We start from the raw sequence: 22,226 nt of genomic DNA, 5'->3' as shown, positions 1-22,226 counted from the left end.
CTTACCACCTGGAAGCCCTTTGAGCTCATAATCCTGTCTGTGCACTTGAAGGTTGTGCTTAGGGTACTGCTCCTCCCCAAAGCCACACCACCCAGCCCTAAAGCCCCTGGGAATTCACCTGTGTGTTTGATGTGGACAAAAATGTATAAACCATATAAACACAGACACAAAATGCTTCTTCCCTTACTGATTCACGGATAACATCTACTCAACTGACAGCCAGTGAGCCTGTGGTCCATACCCAGAGCAAGTAAACCAGCAGCTCCAAGTAGCAAAGGCGGTGGGGGCAGAGAGTGGGCACTATTAGACTCAGGTGAGAGCAGAGAGCTGGGGGGACAAAGAGCAGGCAATGCTAGCCAAGAGACCAGGGAGGCCAGCAAGGGGGAGGTGGCTTTGGGCCAAGCTCAGTGTGAAGAGGGAAGAGGAAACCCCCGGGGTAGACGGGACAACGCTTGGCATAGCCAGGCCCTTCCTCACTGTTCACCTGGTCCCTGCGCTTCCTCTCTCTCTCTCTCTCTCTTTCTCTTTGTCATAGGAGGCTCCAACCACCATTACTTCTCCTGTGCAACTGTAGCGGGTCTCCTCTCTCCCATCTTGCATTGTTCTTACCCACCTCACAACTGCGGCTGTGCTGGGCAACACTTGGATTTTAGATCCTGCCTACCGGCCCGCCTTCCCCGACCTGCAAAGCCCTCTGCCCTCCACTCTCGGGACCCTGCTGGCTGCTGGCCCCTCTTCCCAGGCCTCCCCAGTAGCCCTACTCAGGTGAGTTTACAGTTTGGGCCTCTGCGGGGAGAAGGGGGTTGTGCTCTTAAAAGTCTGCAATGCGCCAGCCCGGCGGTGCTGAGAGTTCTCCCGACTCTGGAGGATGTCTGGAGGATGTGGGCGCTGCAGGCCTTCCGGGCTCCGAAGGCCATGTCCACCCCGCCCTCACGCCCAGCGGGTGCCCAAGAGGTTCTCCACCAGGCGCTCGGACTGAGAGGGCAGCCCTCTGGTTGTTCTCCCGCCCTTGCAGGAGGGCGGGCTGCGGCGGCTCAGCGCTGCACTGAGCGAACTGGCCGCCAGAGGTAGCAGAAGGCCGAGCCTAGCGGCTACGGCTCCTGATGGCCTCTCGGTGTCCAGGTGCAAGTGTCGGGCCGCCGGACGCCAGGCCCGACGTCCCTGCTCCTGCAAACACGGAGGCCAGAGCAGCGCCAGGCGACAAGGTGCGCGCCACGGCCGCCCGGGCGGGAAGGGTGGCCGCGGGAGGCCGCCCCCTCTCCTCACCGCGCGCCCGCGGCCCGGGCCGAGTGGGGTCGGAGCCTCGCCCTGCGCTCGGAGCACGTGGGCGCTGAGCTCCCGGCCGAAGGCGGACACGCGGAACCACCCCTTACCGTGCCGGGCTGAAGGAAACTGGCCGCGAGAGGCGCCGGGCCGCCATGCTGCCGGGCAGGGCTTCCTGGAGGCTGGGCTTGGGCCGAGCGTGGGTGGGATTTCGGGGCCACCCTTCAGGCCCGCGGGCCCCGGGTAAACGGCCTGTGCGGGTCCCGCTGGAGAGCAGTGGAGAGAAAGCCGGAGCAGCAGGGTGGCTCCGCCGCCGGCAGACGGAGGACCCGGAGCTCGGCAGCGAGCTCAGACCTGGGGCTGGAGCCCGGGGCGTCCTGGGAGCTGTGGGATTTGCTGAGACCACGTGGTCTGTGGTGTGCATGGCGCCGGAGAGATGGGGAAGGGGCTGCGGGCGCTCATCTCGGGTTCCCCAGTACTTGGCGAGCCCCGGCATGTGAAAGGGACCTGCCTTCCACAAACGTTCAGTTGAACTGAGTGGACTGAGTAAGGGGAAGGGTGACCTCGGATCCTCGTCAGGATAGGTTAGCAGACAAAATGGAGTTGTGGTCGGAGGAGGACTTCAGAGAGCTCAGACGCCTCTTCTGAGTCGTCGGCCCCACTGCAAGGAGAAAAGGGCCACTAGCCCAGGGGTAACCGTGCTGAGCCTCTCCCCCCACCCCAAGATGACACTGAGCCCTATCTCTACCAGCCCAAGGCCCTACCACCCCTGTCTGCCCTGCTTGGGCGTCTCTCACAGGCTTTCCCCTGACTTCCTGGGTGCCCTGTAGCAGCCATGTTTCCGGAACTCGGAACCTTCCAGCGTGACCAGCTGGGGTGGGAGGCGCGCTGTGCTGCAGGGACAGAACACGCTGACCAAGACTAAGAAAGACTATCTGATCTTCCAGGCCCGTGGCTCCAATTCAGGGAAGTGCTTTTGTGAAGGCACAGGGGTCTCCAGCACTGTGGCTTTTTGTCCTTGTAAGGCCTCCACTGGACCCAGGGAGTTCTGGGCGATGGGGCCATGGGGCTTCATGAAGCTTTGCAAGTGTGTAACTGCCTTCTTCTCCTGGTGTCCTTGGAATCTGAACAGAAGGACCTGCCCTGGACAGTATCAAACCTACAGAGAAAACCCTCAGGGACCATCTAGGTGGGAAGGGCCTTGAACCCTGGGTCCAGCCCCTCCCACCCTGAGCTGACGGGAGACCCAGAGGTCAAGGTCACACAACATTGTTGTCAGATCCTGCACATTTCATTGTCTTCAGGGACTTAACCCCCCTAAAGTCCCTCTACAACAGAAACGGCTGGACCCTGCTAGGAACCGGCTGGACCCTGCTAGGAACCGGGATTACAAGACTTCCTGTCCCCATCTCCTTGACTGCCACACCCAGAAACCATCTACAGGCTGTTCATGAACCAAAAGGTTGGAGCTAGTTATAGCCTTCTGGCCTAGGTAAGTGATCATACAAGCCACTGGTTTAGTGTGACCAGGGAGTGCCATCCATCTCTGGGCCTGTTTCACTGTAAGTAAATGGACTTGGACCCCATGGCACTTTCGGGCCTGTGTGTAGTCTAGAATTTCCCAGAGCAGGGCTATGCTCCTTTGTCTGAGGCTCCAGGGTGGGCCTCCACATATGCTCCGCTCATAGGTGTGGGGGTGGATGGACTTAAGCAATGACATCTCCTGGACACTGTTCATGTCCTGTGTCATTAGCTTTTAGACAGGAATGGTTCCTTCTAAGTACTCAAGACAGTACTTCCAGCTAACACTAGTCACACAAGCTAAAAAGCACGGAGGCAGGTATGTCTGGGGCAAGGAAGTAGGCTGTATGCAGGAATTTGTGTCTACGTACATCTGTTTGTTGTATCTATGACAGGGTCTGTATGTTGTTTGTCTGTGGGATAGAGGTTTGGGGCTCCCTGTGTGGTTGTGTGCATTGTTTTAATGAGACTGAATGTCATACTTTGTCATTTTTCTATCTTTTGAAAAGCTTCCTGCTACTGCCATTTGCTGGGTTTTATTACTCATTTTCCTCTTAATGGTAAGATTTCTTTACATGTAACAAATTTTACAAAAGTATTTCTACTTTTGTTACTTTATCTTTTAACCTTATTTGGGATTTACAACAAAAACAAGTATTTAATTTTGAAGTCAATTTATATTCGGTTCCTAGATTTCACCTGATACTTAGAAAGGTTTCCTCTATTCCACAAAAAATAAAATGTACCCACATTTCTCCTTTTTAAAGGAAACCTTTATTTATTTTTCCTTTTTACAAAAGTGATGCATGCTTGTTGTCAAAAATGAAAGGGAAATGTTAATTTAGGGAGAGTGAATATCTGAGTTTTTCTATCCAAGAACAATGTTTCTCTCTCTCTCTCTCCTTTATTTTTCTTTCTGTGGCCCTCAGTGGAGCTCCATATAGCTCCTGCATACTTAAGTTTATCCCTAGAAAATCTACTTTTCTTGATGAAGTTAGGAATGGGATATTTTCTTTCATTGTATTTTCTAATTGGTTGTTGGTATTAACTAAACTAATTATTTTTGGATATGACTTTTTTAACTGGTCATCATTCCTGATTTAAAATGGAATAAAATGAAAAAGGCTTGTTTCCATGTGAAGACTGTCACATTCATTTCTCTCAGGGTTTTCTACCAGGGTAAATTTGATGGTACCTGGTTCAGTTCAATATTAATCTTGAGTTTTCTATATCCTTCTCATTAGGATTTGCCGTCACTATGGACACTCTGATGTTGACTAAGTTGGAAGCTAAATCTGAAGGCTTTCCCACATACATTACATATGTAGGGTTTCTTCCAAGTGTGGACAGTCTGATGTATAATACAGTCAGAACTGTAACTGAAGCCTTTGCCACATTCCACACATCTGAAGGGTTTCTCCCCAGTGTGACTTCTCTGGTGCCGAATTAAATGGGCATTAACATGGAAGGCTTTTCCACACTCCTTACATTGAAAGGGCTTCTCTCCAGTATGAATTCTCTGATGTACAATATAGTCAGAACTACAGCTAAACGCTTTCTCACATTCCATACATTTGAAAGGTTTCTCCCCAGTGTGAATCCTCTGATGCCTAGTCAGTTTGGCATTGATACTGAAGGTTTTCCCACATTCCTTACATTGGTAAGGTTTTTCTCCAGTATGAATTCGCTGATGATCAAGTAGGTTTCTTTTAGAAGTAAAGCATTTCCCACACTCATTACATTCAAAGGGTTTCTCCCCAGTGTGAATCCTCTGATGCTGCATTAGTTTTGCATTGACATTGAAGGCCTTGCCACACTCACTGCACGCATAGGGCTTCTCTCCAGTGTGGATTCGCAGATGCTGCCGAAGCTGGGAGTTACACCTGAAGGCTTTCCCACATTCATTACACTCATAAGGCTTCTCCCCAGTGTGGATTCTCTGGTGCTGGATCAACTTCCCTTTGACACTGAAGGCTTTTCTACATTCAGAGCACTCATAGGGTTTCTCACCTGTGTGAATCCTCAGATGCTGAATGAGTTTTGCATTATTACTGAAGGCTTTTCCACACTCTTTACACTGACAAGGCTTCTTTCCAGTGTGGATGCTCTGATGCTGCCTAAGCTGGGAGCTGCACCTGAATCCTTTTCCACACTCATTACATTCATAAGGTTTCTCTCCAGTGTGGATTCTCTGGTGTTGAATTAATTTTGCATTAACATTGAAAGCCTTCCCACAGTCATTACACTCATAAGGTTTCTCCCCAGTGTGGACTCTTTGATGTGTGATATATGCAGAACTGCAGCTGAAGCCATTTCCACACTCCTTGCACTGATAGGGCTTCTCTCCTGTATGGATTCTCTGATGCCTGCTTAGACTCCCGTTAACACTGAAGGCTTTCCCACACACCTTACACTGATAGGGCTTCTCCCCACTGTGCACTGTTTGATGTGTGATGTAATGGGAACTGTAACTGAAGCTTTTCCCACACTCCACACATTTGAAGGGTTTTTCCCCACTATGAAGTCTTTGATGCCAAATTAATTTTGCATTAATGCTAAAGGCTTTGCCACACTCCGTACACTGATAAGGCTTCGCTCCAGTGTAGCTATCTTGATGATGATTAAATTGAGAGTTATACTTAAAGGTTTCCACTAATTTTTCACATTCAAGAGGTCTCTCCTTGGAATTACTTACTTTATGAAGGATAAGTTTTGTGTCAAAGCTCAAGGCTCTCCCCAATCCCGTGTACTCAGGGGGCTCCTCTCCAATGGAGACGATGGTATGACACTGCCTCAGGTTTGGACTCTGACTAAAGAAACATTCCTCCATGGGGCTTGTGTCACCTTTCACTGTTTCATCACGGACACTGCTGTTTTCTTTCTTCATACCTCCTACTAGGTGGACTGCCTGCTGTTGTTTTTCTAGAATATCAACTTCGGAGAAGTCTGTTTCTTGGGAAAAGTCCTCCTGAAGTACAAATGATGTATTATGTTTGTCTTCATACATTTCCTTTGTCCAAGTCCTGTCAGTCTGGATATCAGTATCTACTATAACAAACAGAAAACAGAAAATGTCATATAAGAACCATGATTAAAAAAAGAAACTGCTAGAAAAAATAAAGGATCATATTACTATAGGGACTGTTTAAAATCACTAAATTTGGTAAAAAAAAAAAAAATCTAAGTTTTATCCATAAGGTGGAAAAATATATAGCCGGCAAGAAAATAAAATATATCCATATATACTGACAGGAAAAGATGTCCAAGATATACTGTTGAATGGAAAAACAAGTTGAGAAATGGTATGTAGATTCCGTTTTTGTAAAGGAAAATAGAAAGGGCTGACACAGACACACATATTTGTACACGACTAGAAAAGTTCTAGAAGAAGACACAAGAAAGTGAGCAAACTGACACAGAAAGTTTGGTAGGTTTCCCCCTACTTTATATACTTCCCTTTCCTTTTTTAAAAAGAACATTTTACTTATTGACTTTAGAAAGAGGAGAGAAACGCGGTGGGGAGGAGTGGGTATGTGCCTTGACCAGGCAAGCCCAGGGTTTCGAACCAGTGACTTCAGCCTATCAGGTCGATGCTTTATCCACTGCGCCACCACAGGTCAGGCTCTATACACTTTCTGTACTGTTTTCAGCATGTGCCAATATTATAAATTGTAAAGTAATGATTCTAAAAGATTACTGTCTCTAAACCAATAACCAATAACATAAAGGTTAAAAGAGACAGCAGTGGAACAGAATTCTAGACCTTACCCACCAAGTAAGCATCCTTACCATCACACCATACTTTACTACTCTGCAATTCCTCTCACTTATCCCCAGGTCACTGAGGCCCTTGTTAATAAAAACGGAAATTGCTGGCCCTGGCCTGTTGGCTCAGGGGTAGAGCATTGGCCTAGTGTGCAGGAGTCCTGGGTTCGTTTCCCGGCCAGGGCACATAGGAGAAGCGCCTATCTGCTTCTCCACCCCTCCCCCTCTCCTTCCTCTCTGTCTCTCTCTTCCCCTCCTGCAGCCGCGGCTCCATTGGAGCAAAGATGGCCCGGGCACTGGGGATGGCTCCTTGGCCTCTGCCCCAGGCACTAGAGTGGCTCTGGTCGCAACAGAGCAACGCCCCAGAGGGGCAGAACATCGCCCCCTGGTGGGCATGCCGGGTGGATCCCGGTCGGGCACATGCAGGAGTCTGTCTGACTGCCTCCGTTTCCAGCTTCGGAAAAACGAAAACAAAACAAACAAACAAAAAAAAAACGGAAATTGCTTACAAAGGGAAAGGCACAGGATGCAACACCGTGTGGCAAGGGAAAGAATTTTGGTTCTCTCCTTTGAATTTAAACTCTAGGCTTTCCAAAAGTCCTCCTCCAACTTCTTTTTTCTCTACTTCAGAAAGGCATGCTTAGGCCCACTATCGACCCCTTTCATCCCGCCCCTCCACACCCCTCCTGGAACACCACTGCATTCTCCTTGCCCTTCTTCACTCCCTAAAATTCTATGAACTCACTCGTCTTTCTATACTCCATATAGTGCCAACAGAGCTACATTTAATCTCTGCATTTGTTCCCCAATTTCTCAAAATTGGGCACAAAATGCTATTTTTTTTCCATCTCTCATCTCTCTTCAGCCACATGTAATATATGTCCCCTGTCCCAGTATGTCATTATAATCACCCTCAAGAAACTCAAATGACCTGAATCTCCCTAGCAAACATTTTCAAAATACTATTGATTTTCCCTAATTATAAAAATATCTATCTGAAACATCAGAAACTTATAAAGAAAATTCAAATTACCTGAAATACAACTACCTAACACCAACTACTGCTCATCTTCTGATGTAGCTCTTCCCCAATCATTTTCCTCATATTTTTTCAAAAATAAAAATTTTTCTGAACATTAAGAATGATCATTTTCCAATATCTTTAGATATTCTGTAAAAATATTTTCTTAAATTGCTAAATAAGCCCTGGCCGGTTGGCTCAGCGGTAGAGCGTCGGCCTAGCATGCGGAGGACCCGGGTTCAATTCCCGGCCAGGGCACACAGGAGAAGCGCCCATTTGCTTCTCCACCCCTCCGCCGCGCTTTCCTCTCTGTCTCTCTCTTCCCCTCCCGCAGCCGAGGCTCCATTGGAACAAAGATGGCCCGGGCGCTGGGGATGGCTCTGTGGCCTCTGCCTCAGGCGCTAGAGTGGCTCTGGTCGCAACATGGCGACGCCCAGGATGGGCAGAGCATCGCCCCATGGTGGGCGTGCCGGTTGGATCCTGGTCGGGCGCATGCGGGAGTCTGTCTGACTGTCTCTCCCTGTTTCCAGCTTCAGAAAAATGAAAAAAAATAAAAATAAATAAAAAAAAAATTGCTAAATAGTACTCCATCCTACAGATACCTTAATTGTTTCCCAGTCTTCTATGAAATAATCGACACACCCCTGTGTAAGTTTAAGGCACATTGCATGATGGCTCTATTTACATATCTACATATTTTGAAATGATGAAAACAATAGGTTCAGCTAGCATCCATCTTCTCATATAGTTTTAAAAAGGAAACAATCTTTTTCTTGTGATGAGAACCCTCAGGATTTCCTCTCTTAACAAATTTACTATATATCCCGGGTGCAGTTATCATGTTGTTCATTGTATCCCTAATACTTCTAACTGGAAGTCTGTACCTTTTGAGAGGTACCTTGATTTGATCATCCTCTCTATACTGACAATCCAGGTTATTTCTAGAATTTTATTGTATAAAATTATGATGAACTTCTGTGCACATGCATCTTTTTCTGTATCTTGATTACTTTATTAGGATATAGCCCTAAAAGGGACTGTCCAGGTGATCCAGTACAAAGTTTTACAGGGCTCTTGATGTGTATTGCTTAATTAGTTTCTAGAAAAACCACCGATTCACATTCTCCTCCAGGAGTCAATTACTGTTTTTGTTGTACTCTCGCCATCACTCACTATAATTTAATTGTTTTCAATATGATAGGTGAAACAGCTTTTAATGTTTTACACTTGATCTTAGCCAAAAGGCCAAGAGCAACGTCTCTTATTGTTTTAATTTGTATTTCATTGGTTTCTACTGAGGGTGGACATTTTCACACTGATTAAAATATGTACTCCTTACCGTACATCAACCACTTACCGTACATTCTTTGCCAATTTTTCTGCACTAGTCACCTTCTATTTACCAAGTCCTGTGTTGTGGCACATGTTACTGTTACTGGCTCGCCAGTATCTATTCTCCCTGTCTTGAAAGTTGTTTTTTTTTTAAGAAGTCGACTCTGTTGACATGGGCTTTGTGCCTTCTGCCTGCCTAAGACCCATCTGAGTCCTCACCCCAATTAACCTACAAACACTGAATAAATCAACGTTTCTATCATCACCTAAGATCATAATGGGTGGTTCAAAACTTCAGGACTATTTGCTGCCTATAGAATGAAATCCAGACTCCTCTGACTAAGTATCCCCACGTCACCTTCCCCCTCTATACGGGCCTCCCTTACCAGTCCAGAGGCCTGGAGGGTCTGGGCCTATTCCAGCAGCCAGTGGAGATGGGCCCCCCAGCTCACCTCCTCCCTCCAGTTGTGAGATCACAGCAGGTTTGAGAAGTGGAAATCCTGTTTAGGGGGAAAGAAAATAGAAGAGAATGGTGAATAATCTCCCATGGATGAGTTCCTAAGCCTCTTCTCAGACTGTCTTGGCAATTGGGAAGGAAAACCAGAGCCCAGGGTTTCTGTGCCTAAGGACTAGGGGAGGAGGAGCACTGTTCTTGGAAGGGTAAGGGTGTGTGTGTGTGTGTGTGTGAACTTGAGAAGGTGAGGGAGAAGCTAACAAGGACCCAGACCATGGGCTCAGACTTCATGCATAACAAAGAGGGAGAATCTGCCCAAAAGAATACCAATTTTTTTCTTTTCTTCTTTTTTAGTGAGAGGAGGGAAGGCAGCGAGATTCCCGCATGCGCCCCAACTGGGATCCACCTGGCAAGCCCACTAGGGGGCAATGCTCTGCCCATCTGGGGCCCTTGCTCCCTTGCAACGGAGCCATATTTTAATGCCTGAGGTGGAGGCCATGGAGCCATCCTATGTCCAGGACCAACTTGCTCTAATTGAGCCTTAGCTGCAGGAGAGGAGGGAAGGAGATGAGAGAAAGGGAGGGAGAAGATAGAAGTGAGGGGCAGGGGTGGAGAAGCAGATGGGCGCTTCTCCTGTGTGCCCTGGCCAGGAATTGAACCTGGAAATCGACGTGCCAGGCAGAGCTTTACCATTTAGCCAACCAGCCAGGGCCTTTTTTTTTTTTTTTTTTTTTAGTGAGAGGACAAGAGGCAGGAACAGACTGCCACATAAGCCCTGACCAGGATCCACCCAGCAAGCCCACTAGGGGGTGGTGCTCTGCCCATCTGGGACCCTTGCTCCGTTGCAACTAGAGGCATTATTTTAGTGCCTAAGGTAAAGGCCATGGAGCCATCCTCAGCACACAGGGCCAACTCACTCTAATCGAGCCATGACTGCAGGAGGAGAGAAGAGAGAAATAGAAGTGAGAGGGGGAAGGGTGGAGAGGCAGATGGACGCCTCTCCTGTGTGCCCTGGCCGGGAATCAAATCCAGGAGATCCACAAGCCGGGCCGACAAGCTGAGGCGGGATACCATTTTTTGACCTTGGCCTGAGATAGTCAAAGTACACTGACATCTGTGGAAAGACCTAAGATGCAGGTAGGGTGAAGGGAACCTAAAGATAACATTGCAAAACAGGAAGTTAGTTTTTTCCACACTGTGTCCAAAACACAGCTTCTGTAGGGTGGATAAAGAGTGCACACTAGTCCCGGCACAGTCCTGTGTTGACCCTAACAGGGCTTGGGGTTTGCCCTTCCCAGCAACCCTTGGGCCTAGGGAATTAGGGATCTCAGCCCCTGGCGTTCCCACTCAGTAAAAGATTATAGAGACCCAACATGTCAGGGGAAAGGAAGTCAGGAAACCCCAACCTGCAGAGTCTGAAGCCAGGAGGGGAGGCCTTACCCAGGGAGGCCACATTCCCATAATTCTCCAGCATCACATCCCTGTACAGGGCCCTCTGTGCAGGGGACAGGCCATCCCACTCCGTTGGGGTGAAGTACACAGCCACATCCTCGAAGGTCACCAACTTCTGAAACAACAGGTTCCTGCTGCCCTAGGGCCAATTCCATGGCTCAGGCCCTAAGTGAGGGGCAGAGGGTAGTATAAGGGCTTGGGGAGGGAGCTTGTGAGAGCACGAAATTAATTACAAGGTGAAAGATTTGAAAAAAAAAATCTGGAATGTAAACCAGGGAATATCTGACTTCTCTCATGGCCAAAAACCTCATGCCACTTTATACTTACCAAAGTAACATAACCACTCCCTCGCTGGCAGACACAGCTCGGGACCAACCCACCAGCATTCCCACTTCATCGCCTTGGGGTCTTGGCTCCTCCATCCTGTTCCCTGTGCTGCTCCCCACACCCTGTCCTCACCCACAAACAGCGAACACCCCCAGGAACGGCCATGCTTCCATGCCACCCAGCCCCATCTGCAGCCTCAGTCACTAGCTTCCCAGCAAGGGGCTGTGCAGCCTCCACTTTAGAACCTCCAGCAGAGGAAGCTGGGTGCTGCCCAGATCTGCTTGGGGGGCGTGGGGTGGGGGCAGCTGCCCATTCTGCTTCCAAATGGGTCTTGCTGAAAACTTGACATTTTGTTACCCTCTGCCATTCAAGCCTCCTCCTTTGTGACGTCACCCAAGAATTCACTGTTTCTCCAAGAGAGTCTGGACACGAAGGGAGCTCAGCTTCCTGCTGGCCAGCTACTCAACACCCTTCCAGCTGCTCCTCTTGGCATCATTGCTTCCTGCTGGCCAGCTACTCAACACCCTTCCAGCTGCTCCTCTTGGCATCATTGCTTCCTGCTGGCCAGCTACTCAACACCCTTCCAGCTGCTCCTCTTGGCATCATTGCTTCCTGCTGGCCAGCTACTCAACACCCTTCCAGCTGCTCCTCTCGGCATCACTGCACTGCAGTCAGCACAGGCAGGCCACTCGGGGCTGCTGCTGGCATGCTCTCTGCCCCCTCCGCTTCTCTAACCTTAGGCTCACAACACTGGCAGGAATTTGCCCTCAAATCCTCTCTGCCAGGATCTGTCTTGTCTGACTCTACTAATCTCCACCCAGCAACACACCTAGTCCAACTTCTGGGTTTTTCTGTGCGTCATTTTGCTGTGTGACCACGGACAGGTCAGATAACTTCTCTGCACAAAATTAAAATGCCTTCACTGCCCACTGCCACCTCCCTTTACCCAGGTAAGCTGGTGCCTCCTCCTGGATTCAAACCTCGGCTGGAGCAGGAAACCTCAGCTGGAACCCTGGGGTTTCATTCTTGACTCCTCCCTCTTGCTTACCCCCATCTCCTTACTCTGACTCTGGGTCCTAAAGATTTTTATGGTAAGCATCACTTGAATTTGATCCCCCTCCTTAACAACACTTTCCTTGATAAAGGCCACATTGCCTGGACCAGGGAATTCTTTCTGAAGTGGTCACCTTGTTTTTTTTGTGGTTTTTTTTTTCATCTTTATTTTTTTATTCATTTTAGAGAGGAGAGAGAAAGGGAGAGAGAGAGGCAGAGAGGGAGAAGGTGAGGAGGAGCTGGAAGCATCAACTCCCATATGTGCCTTGACCAGGCAAGCCCAGGGTTTTGAACCGGCGACCTCAGCATTTCCAGGCTGACGCTTTATCCACTGTGCCACCACAGGTCAGGCGGTCACCCTGTTTTTGAATCTCCCTGAAAGTTATTCCTTACACAGCCATCACAAATCTGACCAAGTTAACTTCACCGGTTCCACCTGTGTCATTGGCAGTTAAGAATCACACAATGGCTGAGTGACTTTGGGCAAGTCACTATTCCCCTTTGCTTTCATGTCTTTAGTGGTGTAATGATCTCAGAGGGCGGCTGTCGGGAATGCGCAATCCACACAAAGTGCTTAGTGTGGTGCCTGCAGCATAGCAAGCCTCAACCGATGTTACTGGAGTTACTGGGACTAGGATTATTCCCAACCTGCAGTCCATGGAGGTCCATGGATGAGCTGCAGGGGGTTCGTGAAGTCCCTGAAATTGCATGGAAAATTTGCTTTTCAGGTATATATGTCTAGGGGAGAGGGTCCACAGCTCATATAGAGACCTCAAGTTTGAGCCACTGCAACCCAAGCTCTGAAAGCCTCTCACAACACGAGACATCCTGTCCCACAGAGCTTCAGTGTTTTTTCTCCCTTGACTCTACTTCTCTCATTTTCCCCTAAACTGGAAGTACAGCCTCTTCACCTTCACCAACACCCAGTCCCTGGAAATCCCAGTTCTCTGCTACCACCTCCATTCACACGCATATACAAAGCATCGTACACGGTCAGCTCCCACATCTCCTATACCCCACAGCCCTCTGCTGGGGGAGGGCCTGTACCAGAGGAGCCAAGAACCTCGACATGCCCAAGTCTAGCGTGCCTTCAGGCACACTGCTGATGCTTCCAGCCCAGCACATTACCACTTCCACCACAAGTTCCAGTCTGGCTGCGTAAGCATGGAGGCCCTCTCCAGCTCGCACTGCAGGGCTCACCAGCCTCCCTTCTCAGTCTCTTCAAACTGAAACTGCTCAGAGGAAGACCTGAAGAACCCACAGCTCACCTGGGGCCAGGCTGTCAGGAGCGCGGCTGCCATTGCTTGGTCTCCCTCTGAGAGGAGGTCTGGAGCTAAGGGAAAACAAAGAGAGACAAGTGTAAAGCAAGCCACCCCAACCAAGAACAGAAGCTCTAAGAGGCAGCAGCCTGTGTCCAGACAGAGTGTGAGCAGGAGCTGCCATAGGAGGAAGGGGGTGACCTGTGCACTCGCTCAGTACCCAGGACTCCTCCCAGCCAGGGCACCGATGCTCCTGCCAGGACCCATAGGATTTTATGATTCTGACACATACCACACACACAACAGTGTGCATAAAAATGTATGCAGAGCCTGAAGAGTCATAAAACAAAGACTTGTGTATCAGTGATTCACCTCAACAGACAGAACATTATCAAGATCTTTGATTTATTTCTCTTTCTCTAAACAGGCATCATCCTCGATTGCACTGCAGAAGACAGTTGTTACCTCTAGGGGTGGGAAGCTGTGAACTGGGCTGGGAGGAGCAGAGATGGAGCAGTACTGGTAATGTTCACCTTAATGGGGAGGTATGTTCATGGGTTCCCATTTTACTACTATGCTTCTTAACTGCTATACTAGATGTAGTCCTGTTATAGGTAAATGGTATTTTTTTTTTATTGATTTTTTAATTGATTTTTAGAGAGAGGGGAGAGAGAGAGAAGGGGGAGGAGCAGGAAGCATCAACTCCCATATGTGCCTTGACAGGCAAGCCCAGGGTTTCGAACCGGCAACCTCAGTGTTCCAGGTCGACGCTTTATCCCACTGCGCCACCACAGGTCAGGCGGTATTTTTTTTTTTTAACAGAGACAGAGTCAGAGAGAAGGATAGATAGGGACAGATAGACAGGAATGGAGAGAGGTAAGAAGCATCCATCATTAGTTTTTCATTGCAACATCTTAGCTGTTCATTGATTGCTTTCTTATATGTGCCTTGACCGTGGGGCTACAGCAGACCAAGTAACCCCTTGCTCAAGCCAGCGACCTTGGGTCCAAGCTGGTGAGCTTTGCTCAAACCAGATGAGCCCACGTTCAAGCTGGCAACCTCAGGGTCTTGAACCTGGGTCCTCCGCATCCCAGTCCGATGCTCTATCCACTGCACCACCGCCTGGTCAGGCCGTGAACAGCATTTGTAAAAAATAGTTATCTCTATGATGTGGAGTGATTTCCAGAGTATATTGTCAATTTTTTTTTTTAAAAAGTGAAAAAGGCCTGACTGGGAGGTGGCGCAGTGGATAGAGCGTTGGACTGGGATGCAGAGGACCCAGGTTCGAGACCCCGAGGTCGCCAGCTTGAGCACGGGCTCATCTGGTTTGAGCAAAGCTCACCAGTTTAGACCCAAGGTCGCTGGCTTCAGCAACGGGTTACTCGGTCTGCTGAAGGCCCGCGGTCAAGGCACATATGAGAAAGCAATCAATGAACAACTAAGGTGTTGCAATGAAAAACTGATGATTGATGCTTCTCATCTCTCTCCGTCCCTGTCTATCCTTCTCTCTGACTCTGTCTCTGTAAAAAAAAAAGTGAAAAAGTAGTGTTTTTTCTTTTATGTAAGAAAAAAAAGGAGTATAAGAAAATGTGTCTCTGGTCATTAACGCAAAAAGAAATAGAAGGATAAACCAGAAATTAAGAAGAACACAATTACACCAGGTGTGGGTGGGAAGTGGGTGAAAGGAATCCTGGAATGGGAACAGGATGGAAAGAAACTGGGTAGAAAAAAGGGCAGAGGGGGGAGTGACACGTCTCTGAGTGTGCCTTTTGTTCTGTCATAACCACGGTAATGTTTTCCATATCCAGATAAATAAATGTGCGCGCGCGCACACACACACACACCAACCAACCAGGATGGCATGGGGGTGATGACCCGAAAAGGAACACAACAGCAAATGAACCTAACTATCCTATTAGAATTGAATAACATACCCACACTGAAGTGGTGGGAAAGAACTAAGTAACTTTGGAAAACATCAGTATTTTAACTAAATACTACAAGGCTATAAAGATCTGTACTCAGGGCCCTGGCCGGTTGGCTCAGCGGTAGAGCGTCAGCCTAGCGTGCGGAGGACCCGGGTTCGATTCCCGGCCAGGGCACACAGGAGAAGCGCCCATTTGCTTCTCCACCCCTCCGCCGCGCTTTCCCTCTCTGTCTCTCTCTTCCCCTCCCGCAGCCAAGGCTCCATTGGAGCAAAGATGGCCCGGGCGCTGGGGATGGGTCTGTGGCCTCTGCCCCAGGCGCTAGAGTGGCTATGGTCGCAACATGGCGACGCCCAGGATGGGCAGAGCATCGCCCCCTGGTGGGCAGAGTGTCGCCCCTGGTGGGCGTGCCGGGTGGATCCCGGTCGGGCGCATGCGGGAGTCTGTCTGACTGTCTCTCCCTGTTTCCAGCTTCAGAAAAAAAAAACAAAAAACAAGATCTGTACTCAGATGCTGCCCTCTAGTTAGTGATAATGGAAGAAAAAAAAATGTAATAAACATTGTTAAGAGAGTTACTTAGAATAGTGTTAGGAGGCTATTAAGGAAGTGAGGCCTCTGCACATCTTATGCCTCTGTTTTCGGAGCTGCTTTTACATAGCTCACCCAGCTACTAAACTATAAAAACAAAGCAAAACACAAAACCTATTGCTAAAGGCAGAGCCATAAACATGCTGAAACCATAAACATCTCAGAACTGCTATACGGACATGTATGGATTCACTTCCTTCCTTAGTTTCACCTCCTTTTCCGTACTGGAACTAACCAAACCTGTTAACCTAGCCAGCAATCCCTCATTTGTACAAAAGAATTACATTTTGTGGTTTTTGCCTATACACACTACCTTTCTTCATTCTCTCCAAAGCATAAATTGGATCGTTAATTGAATCCGCATCTCTTGGATGGAATCTTTTAAGACCCCAGATAAACTTTTTTTTCATAGCCACATATCTTTATTGGTTGACATTAGTAAACTTGCTTTCATGAGGGTATGAATTAGCATTTCTGGAATTTTTTTTTTTTTTTTTTTTTTTTTACAGAGACAGAGCTAGAGAGAGGAATAGACAGGGACAGACAGGTACGGAGATATGAGAAGTATCAATCATTAGTTTTTCGTTGCAACACCTTAGTTGTTCATTGATTGCTTTCTCATATGTGCCTTGACCACGGGCCTTCAGCAGACCGAGTAACCTCTTGCTCGAGCCAGCGACCCTGGGTCCAAGCTGATGAGCTTTTGCTCAAACCAGATGAGCCCGCGCTCAAGCTAGCGACCTCGGGGTCTCTGACGAACCTGAATTCTCGGCATCCTAGTCCGATGCTCTATCCACTGAGCCACCGCCTAGTCGGGTACATTTCTGGAATTTTTGTATGTGTACTCTAGAGCTGAGCAAATTAGTAATTCTATTGTAGTGACCATTCCCAGGTCATTGTCATCCCACAGCTCGAGAATAGGGCCTGTTTACCTTTTGGAACTGACCACTCCAGCAGACGTCTTCCAGAAGCCGGTTTCTTCAGCTCTCGGGTAGATGGGAGGGGCCCTGCCTTTTCTGCTCTCCCACTGGGCCTTGAGTCACGACCTTGTGTCAGGGGCCAGAGAGCATACAATCCATACTTCGTCAAAGCCCCTGCACGACTTCAACATGTCAAAAGATTCGTGATTATCACCTCAGGCCGCTTCACCCCTGCAAATATTCCACCCTCGGGCTGCTCCGACACATCTTCCCAAAAGCCAGTAGCATCTCTACCCACGGGACAGAACGTATTCGGGCCCTAAATCCAAAGCGGGAGTCGAGGAGGGACCGCCCCCCTGCTCCCTCCTCCAAGGGCAGGCAACCCAACTCCAAAACCGGTGGAAGGGCATCCCTAATGCACTCAGAGCCTCCAGGCTAGGGAACCGCCCCACCTCCCAAAGCCCCACGCTCACCTCCGCAGCTAGCGGCTCCGCGGTGCAACCGGAAGTGCGTCACTAGGCTGTGGCTGCGCCTCTCTAGGAAGAGCGTCGCTCCCTCTCGGTGATACTCTGGCCCCGCCCTCTTTGCTCCTCTTGGGTGGGTGTCGTTCAGGTTGCTAGGTCTTTGGGGTGGGCTGAGGAAGGCAGGGCTCAGGGGAGAGCGTTGGATTCAACCTGGGGGTGGTGCCGGGGATCTGTGTTAGTAAAGCTGCGGCTGCAACCAGATTTGGGAGTCTGTGGACTGGGTAGGTGGGTTACAAGGCATCAGACGCAAAGCTACCCTTTTTGTAACAGATGTTTCCTAGTGTTCACTTTATTCTCTTGTCATGAAAATCATAGATAATACTTAGAAGAGCACAGATAATATAAACAACGTTCTTTTTAAAAACTATTGTTATGCCTTAACTATAACAAAAAATAAAAGGAAATAATTTGTCATTTAAAACTAAGGTGACCAATCATCCTCCTTTAGGGAGGCCAGTCCTTCTTTTGTAAGTTCCATCCTCCCTGGGAAAGTGTCCTCCTTTTTTTTTTTTTTTTTTAATTCTTTTTATTCATTTTTAGAGAGGAGGGAGAGAGAGAAAGAGAAAGAGCGAGAGCAACGGGGAGGAGCAGGAAGCATCAACTCCCATATGTGCCTTGACCAGGCAAGCCCAGGGTTTCGAACCGGGGACCTCAGCATTCCAGGTAGACACTTTATCCACTGCGCCACCACAGGTCAGGCTGTCCTCCTTGTTGATATTGGAAGACTAATCTGTAAATGTCCGTATTGGATCAATGCAGAGTCGATCCACTGCGTGTGATGTGCCGTATTTGTATCTAAATGAGTACTTTTTCTTACAATTATTAAAAATTAATAGGCAAGTAAGCATAATTACAATATAAAATATTACAAATGTTTTTATTATACATTTATCATATTATAGTGTATTGTTGCAATGTATAAAATGTTTCTTTTATTTACAATATTGTTTTCTTCGATTTATTTTTGTCCTTTTCATTGTAAAACAGTTGGTCACCTTATTTAAAACATATTTCAATAAGGAACTATTTGGTCATGACTGCCACTGTAGGAGACCTAAGGAAGTGTTCAGTCAGAGTGCGCCTGAATGCCACAGCCACGATGCTGTGTCTTACATTGGTGTTTCAAAAATCACAAGCTAGAATCCAAAAGGGTGAACCCTATCTAATAAAGTTTAAATGAATCACAACACAATGTTAAAACTGTGCAAAAACACATTGTGTTTATCTGAAAAACAGGTTCTAGCTTCAGGTATTTTAAAAGCAGTTTTTACCTACATGAATGTCCAGGAAGACACACGAATGTCTGAAATTTTTTTCAATGGGTGGAACCATCCTGTGCATTTCAGGATTTGTGGCACACCTGGTTCCTATCCAGCACTACCAAACACTGTCACAAAAGTACTGCCATTAAATTCCAAAATGAGCCCTTGGGGTATGGTGAGGAGCACTAAAAACCACTGGATTGGACCACCCTCAGGGTCCCTGATAGTGCTGGCCTTTCTCATTCCAGCTCTGATCCCTCCCTGCACTGGGAGGTGGCTCATGATCACCTCTCCAGCCTCTTAGCTCTCCCATTCTCCCCCTCTCAACTTCAGCCTCACTTGCTGAACATGCTGTTTCCTTTTTTTTTTTTTTTTAAATGAGAGGACAGAAGATAGACTCCCTCATGTGCCCAGGCTGGGATCCACCCAGCAACCCCCTTGTGGGGTTGATGCTTGGACCAACCGAGCTGAGCTATCCTTAGCACCCATGGCCAACGCTCAAACCAATCAAGCCAGTGGCTGTGAGAGAAGAGAGAGAAGGGGGAAATAGAGAGAAATAGAAACAGATGGTCAACTCTCATGTATGCCCTGATGGGGGATCGAACCCGGGACAGCGGCACGCCAGGCTGATGCTCTATCCACTGAGACAAACAGCCAGGGACTGAACATGCTGTTTTCTAAACCTACAGTGCCCTTCCCATTCCCATCCTCTTGTCTTGACTGTTACTTGGTCTCATCTCAAATTCATTTTCCTTGGAAAGCAAGCCTTCCCTGACCACTCAGTGTAAGGGAGGCCCGCCAGTTATGAGGCCTCACACACACTCGTGCTTATTTAATGGTGACAGTTTATTTAAATATGTCTTTGCTGCTCACTCCAGGGATCAGGGACTATATCTGTCTTGTTCAACACCATTATCCTCAAGGCCCAGCACAAAGGAGGTATGCAATAAATATTTGTTTTAGACATAATCCAAAGGCTCCAGCTGCAGGATAGAGTCCTTCTTTATTTCTGTGCCACTGGAGTTAGGGTCTGTAATGCATAGGATTACTGACTATAACTAGAAACCCTTCTCTGCTTTGCCCTGATCCTGATCATCACTGTTTCCCAAAATGAGCAATTAACATGGTCCCTCTTATTCAGATAGGAAAATGATCCCACAATTGGGCAGAGTGATTGCTGGAGGCTACACATTGTTCTCGGCAATAAATGTTCCCACTTCTTCCTAGGCTCAGAAAGTATATCTGTACCAAGAATAAAGGTTTGTCTAAGGAAGAAAGTAGCAGGTCATTGTCATAGAAATGCTGGCCCCAAATGTTGGGTCACAAACCAGTCACCTAATTTTATAGGTAAGAAAATAAGCTGACCCATGGTGGTGCAGTGGATAAAGCACTGACCTGGAACGCTGCTCTGAGCTCACTGGTTCCAAACCCTGGGCTTGCCCGGTCAAGGCACATATGGGAGTTGATGCTTCCTGCTCCTCCCCCCTCCTTCCCTCTCTCTCTCTCTCTCTCTCTCTCAATCTCTCTCTCTCTCAATCTCTCTCTCTCCTCTCTGAAAAAAAAATCCTTGAGAAATATTTTTCAAAAGTCCTCATAAATAACTGAAGCTCCAACTCCAAATCACAAAAGTTCTGCAGAAGACATGCAGAAGCAGAGAGCACTCCTTGTCAACCCCCATTCTTCCCTTCTTATGTGGTAACAGAACACTAGCAAGACAAAGACAGTCCAGAAAATATAATACACTTCCCAGTCCCCTTTAAAGCGATGTGTGGCTATGTGGCCAACCTCTGGCAAAGAGACTATAAGAAAAAGTGATGCTGTGCCCTTAAAGAGAAGGGACGTGCTCTCCCTGGCCCAGCACCCCACCCTTACCCCATCAGCTATGTGGAATGCTGGCCAGGGGGTGAGTGTTCAGGACCATGTGGGTGCAGATGTGGCCCCTGCTGATGACACGGCACCAAGGAGTCGCCATGGAGCTGCTGTGTCTGCCCTAGTGCTTACCTTCGGATGATATATGAGCGAGAAATAAGCTTTCATCATACTTAAACCACAGTGACTTAGGTTCTTGTAATCAATACCCAAGACCACATCCTAACACCCCTAGAAATGAGAGGTGATAGAAAAGGACACAACATGCTTTAAAACTTAGGCTGGTTCTCGTATGGCAGCATTCTGGAAATCCACCTCTATGCTGGGCCGCCAGCCACACTGCCACCTGCTCTTCTCCTGGACCCTGTCTCCTTCCTCCCTGCCCACCAGGGAAAACTGACAAATCTGCTCACATTAAAACATCTTTTTTGGTGTCCCCAGTATTAAGATGATAGAGTAAAAATTGTTCTTCCCACTTCTGCTCTTGAAAATTGTGGGGAAGTAGTAAAAGCCTGGTAGGATTTCCAGGAGGTCAATAATGTTTGAATATTATAAAAATCTTCCTTCACTTGGCCCTGGCCGGTTGGCTCAGCGGTAGAGTGTCAGCCTGACGTGCAGGGGACCCGGGTTCGATTCCCAACCAGAGCACATAGAAGCGCCCATTTGCTTCTCCACCCCCCCCCCCTTCCTCTCTGTCTCTCTCTTCCCCTCCCACAGCCAAGGCTCCATTGGAGCAAAGATGGCCCGGGCGCTGGGGATGGCTCCTTGGCCTCTGCCCCAGGCGCTAGAGTGGCTCTGGTCTCAGCAGAGCGATGCCCCGGAGGGGCAGAGCATCGCCCCCTGGTGGGCAGAGCGTCGCCCCCTGGTGGGCGTGCGGGGTGGATCCTGGTCGGTCGCATGCGGGAGTCTGTCTGACTGTCTCTCCCCGTTTCCAGCTTCAGAAAAATACAAAAAAAAAAAAAAAAAAAATCCTTCCTTCACTTAATGATATTGTGAATTAAATTAAGAGAACACAGCCTATTATGTGGAGAGATACTAGGGCATGGAGGGATCTTATTCACAAAAGCAACAAAACCACCAAAAATATTTAGGCATAAGCTTAATAACACTGAGGAACAAAATTTTTGTTGCAGCCACAAAAACACTTGTTCTTACCTAATTCGAGTGTGCTGATCTCAAATCTGACATTAGTTTTTCTCTGTAAGCTACAGTATTTTTTGCAATTCAAGATTTTAGGTTTTCATCTTATTGTAAAATTTTCAGCATTTACTTTTTTTTTTTTTTTTTTTTCATTTTTCTGAAGCTGGAAACAGGGAGAGACAGTCAGACAGACTCCCGCATGCGCCCGACCGGGATCCACCCGGCACGCCCACCAGGGGCGATGCTCTGCCCATCCTGGGCGTCGCCATGTTGCAACCAGAGCCACTCTAGCACCTGGGGCAGAGGCCACAGAGCCATCCCCAGCGCCCGGGCCATCTTTGCTCCAATGGAGCCTTGGCTGCGGGAGGGGAAGAGAGAGACAGAGAGGAAAGCGCGGCGGAGGGTTGGAGAAGCAAATGTGCGCTTCTCCTGTGTGCCCTGGCCGGGAATCGAACCCGGGTCCTCCGCACGCTAGGCCGACGCTCTACCGCTGAGCCAACCAGCCAGGGCTTCAGCATTTACTTTAACATAATGAAGTAGAATGTCTTCTT

At 48.2% G+C, this 22,226-nt stretch overlaps 1 protein-coding gene across 6 annotated transcripts; it reads right to left on the bottom strand.

Moving 5' to 3' along the window:
- Positions 1-3,561: 3,561 nt before the first annotated feature.
- Positions 3,562-17,454, bottom strand: ZNF23 (zinc finger protein 23). Of its 6 annotated transcripts, none has more exons than XM_066242736.1 (6): positions 17,354-17,454; positions 16,893-17,062; positions 13,457-13,521; positions 10,797-10,973; positions 9,289-9,402; positions 3,562-5,832 (listed from the first exon to the last, which is right to left on the bottom strand). In XM_066242736.1, the coding sequence occupies exons 4-6, from the start codon at positions 10,828-10,830 to the stop codon at positions 4,025-4,027; spliced, it is 1,956 nt and encodes a 651-aa protein (XP_066098833.1). In that variant the 5' UTR covers positions 10,831-10,973; positions 13,457-13,521; positions 16,893-17,062; positions 17,354-17,454; the 3' UTR covers positions 3,562-4,024. The 6 variants fall into 6 exon arrangements, with proteins under 6 accessions (XP_066098833.1, XP_066098829.1, XP_066098830.1 ...); XM_066242732.1 differs by having other exon boundaries at positions 10,797-10,923; XM_066242733.1 differs by having other exon boundaries at positions 3,562-5,829; positions 10,797-10,923.
- Between the last annotated feature and the right edge of the window lie 4,772 nt (positions 17,455-22,226).

Source organism: Saccopteryx bilineata, chromosome 9 (assembly GCF_036850765.1).
Source record: "Saccopteryx bilineata isolate mSacBil1 chromosome 9, mSacBil1_pri_phased_curated, whole genome shotgun sequence".
NCBI lineage: Eukaryota > Metazoa > Chordata > Mammalia > Chiroptera > Emballonuridae > Saccopteryx > Saccopteryx bilineata.
The sequence above is the reverse complement of the archived record's forward strand: the minus strand, read 5'-3'. Positions and strand labels throughout refer to the sequence as shown.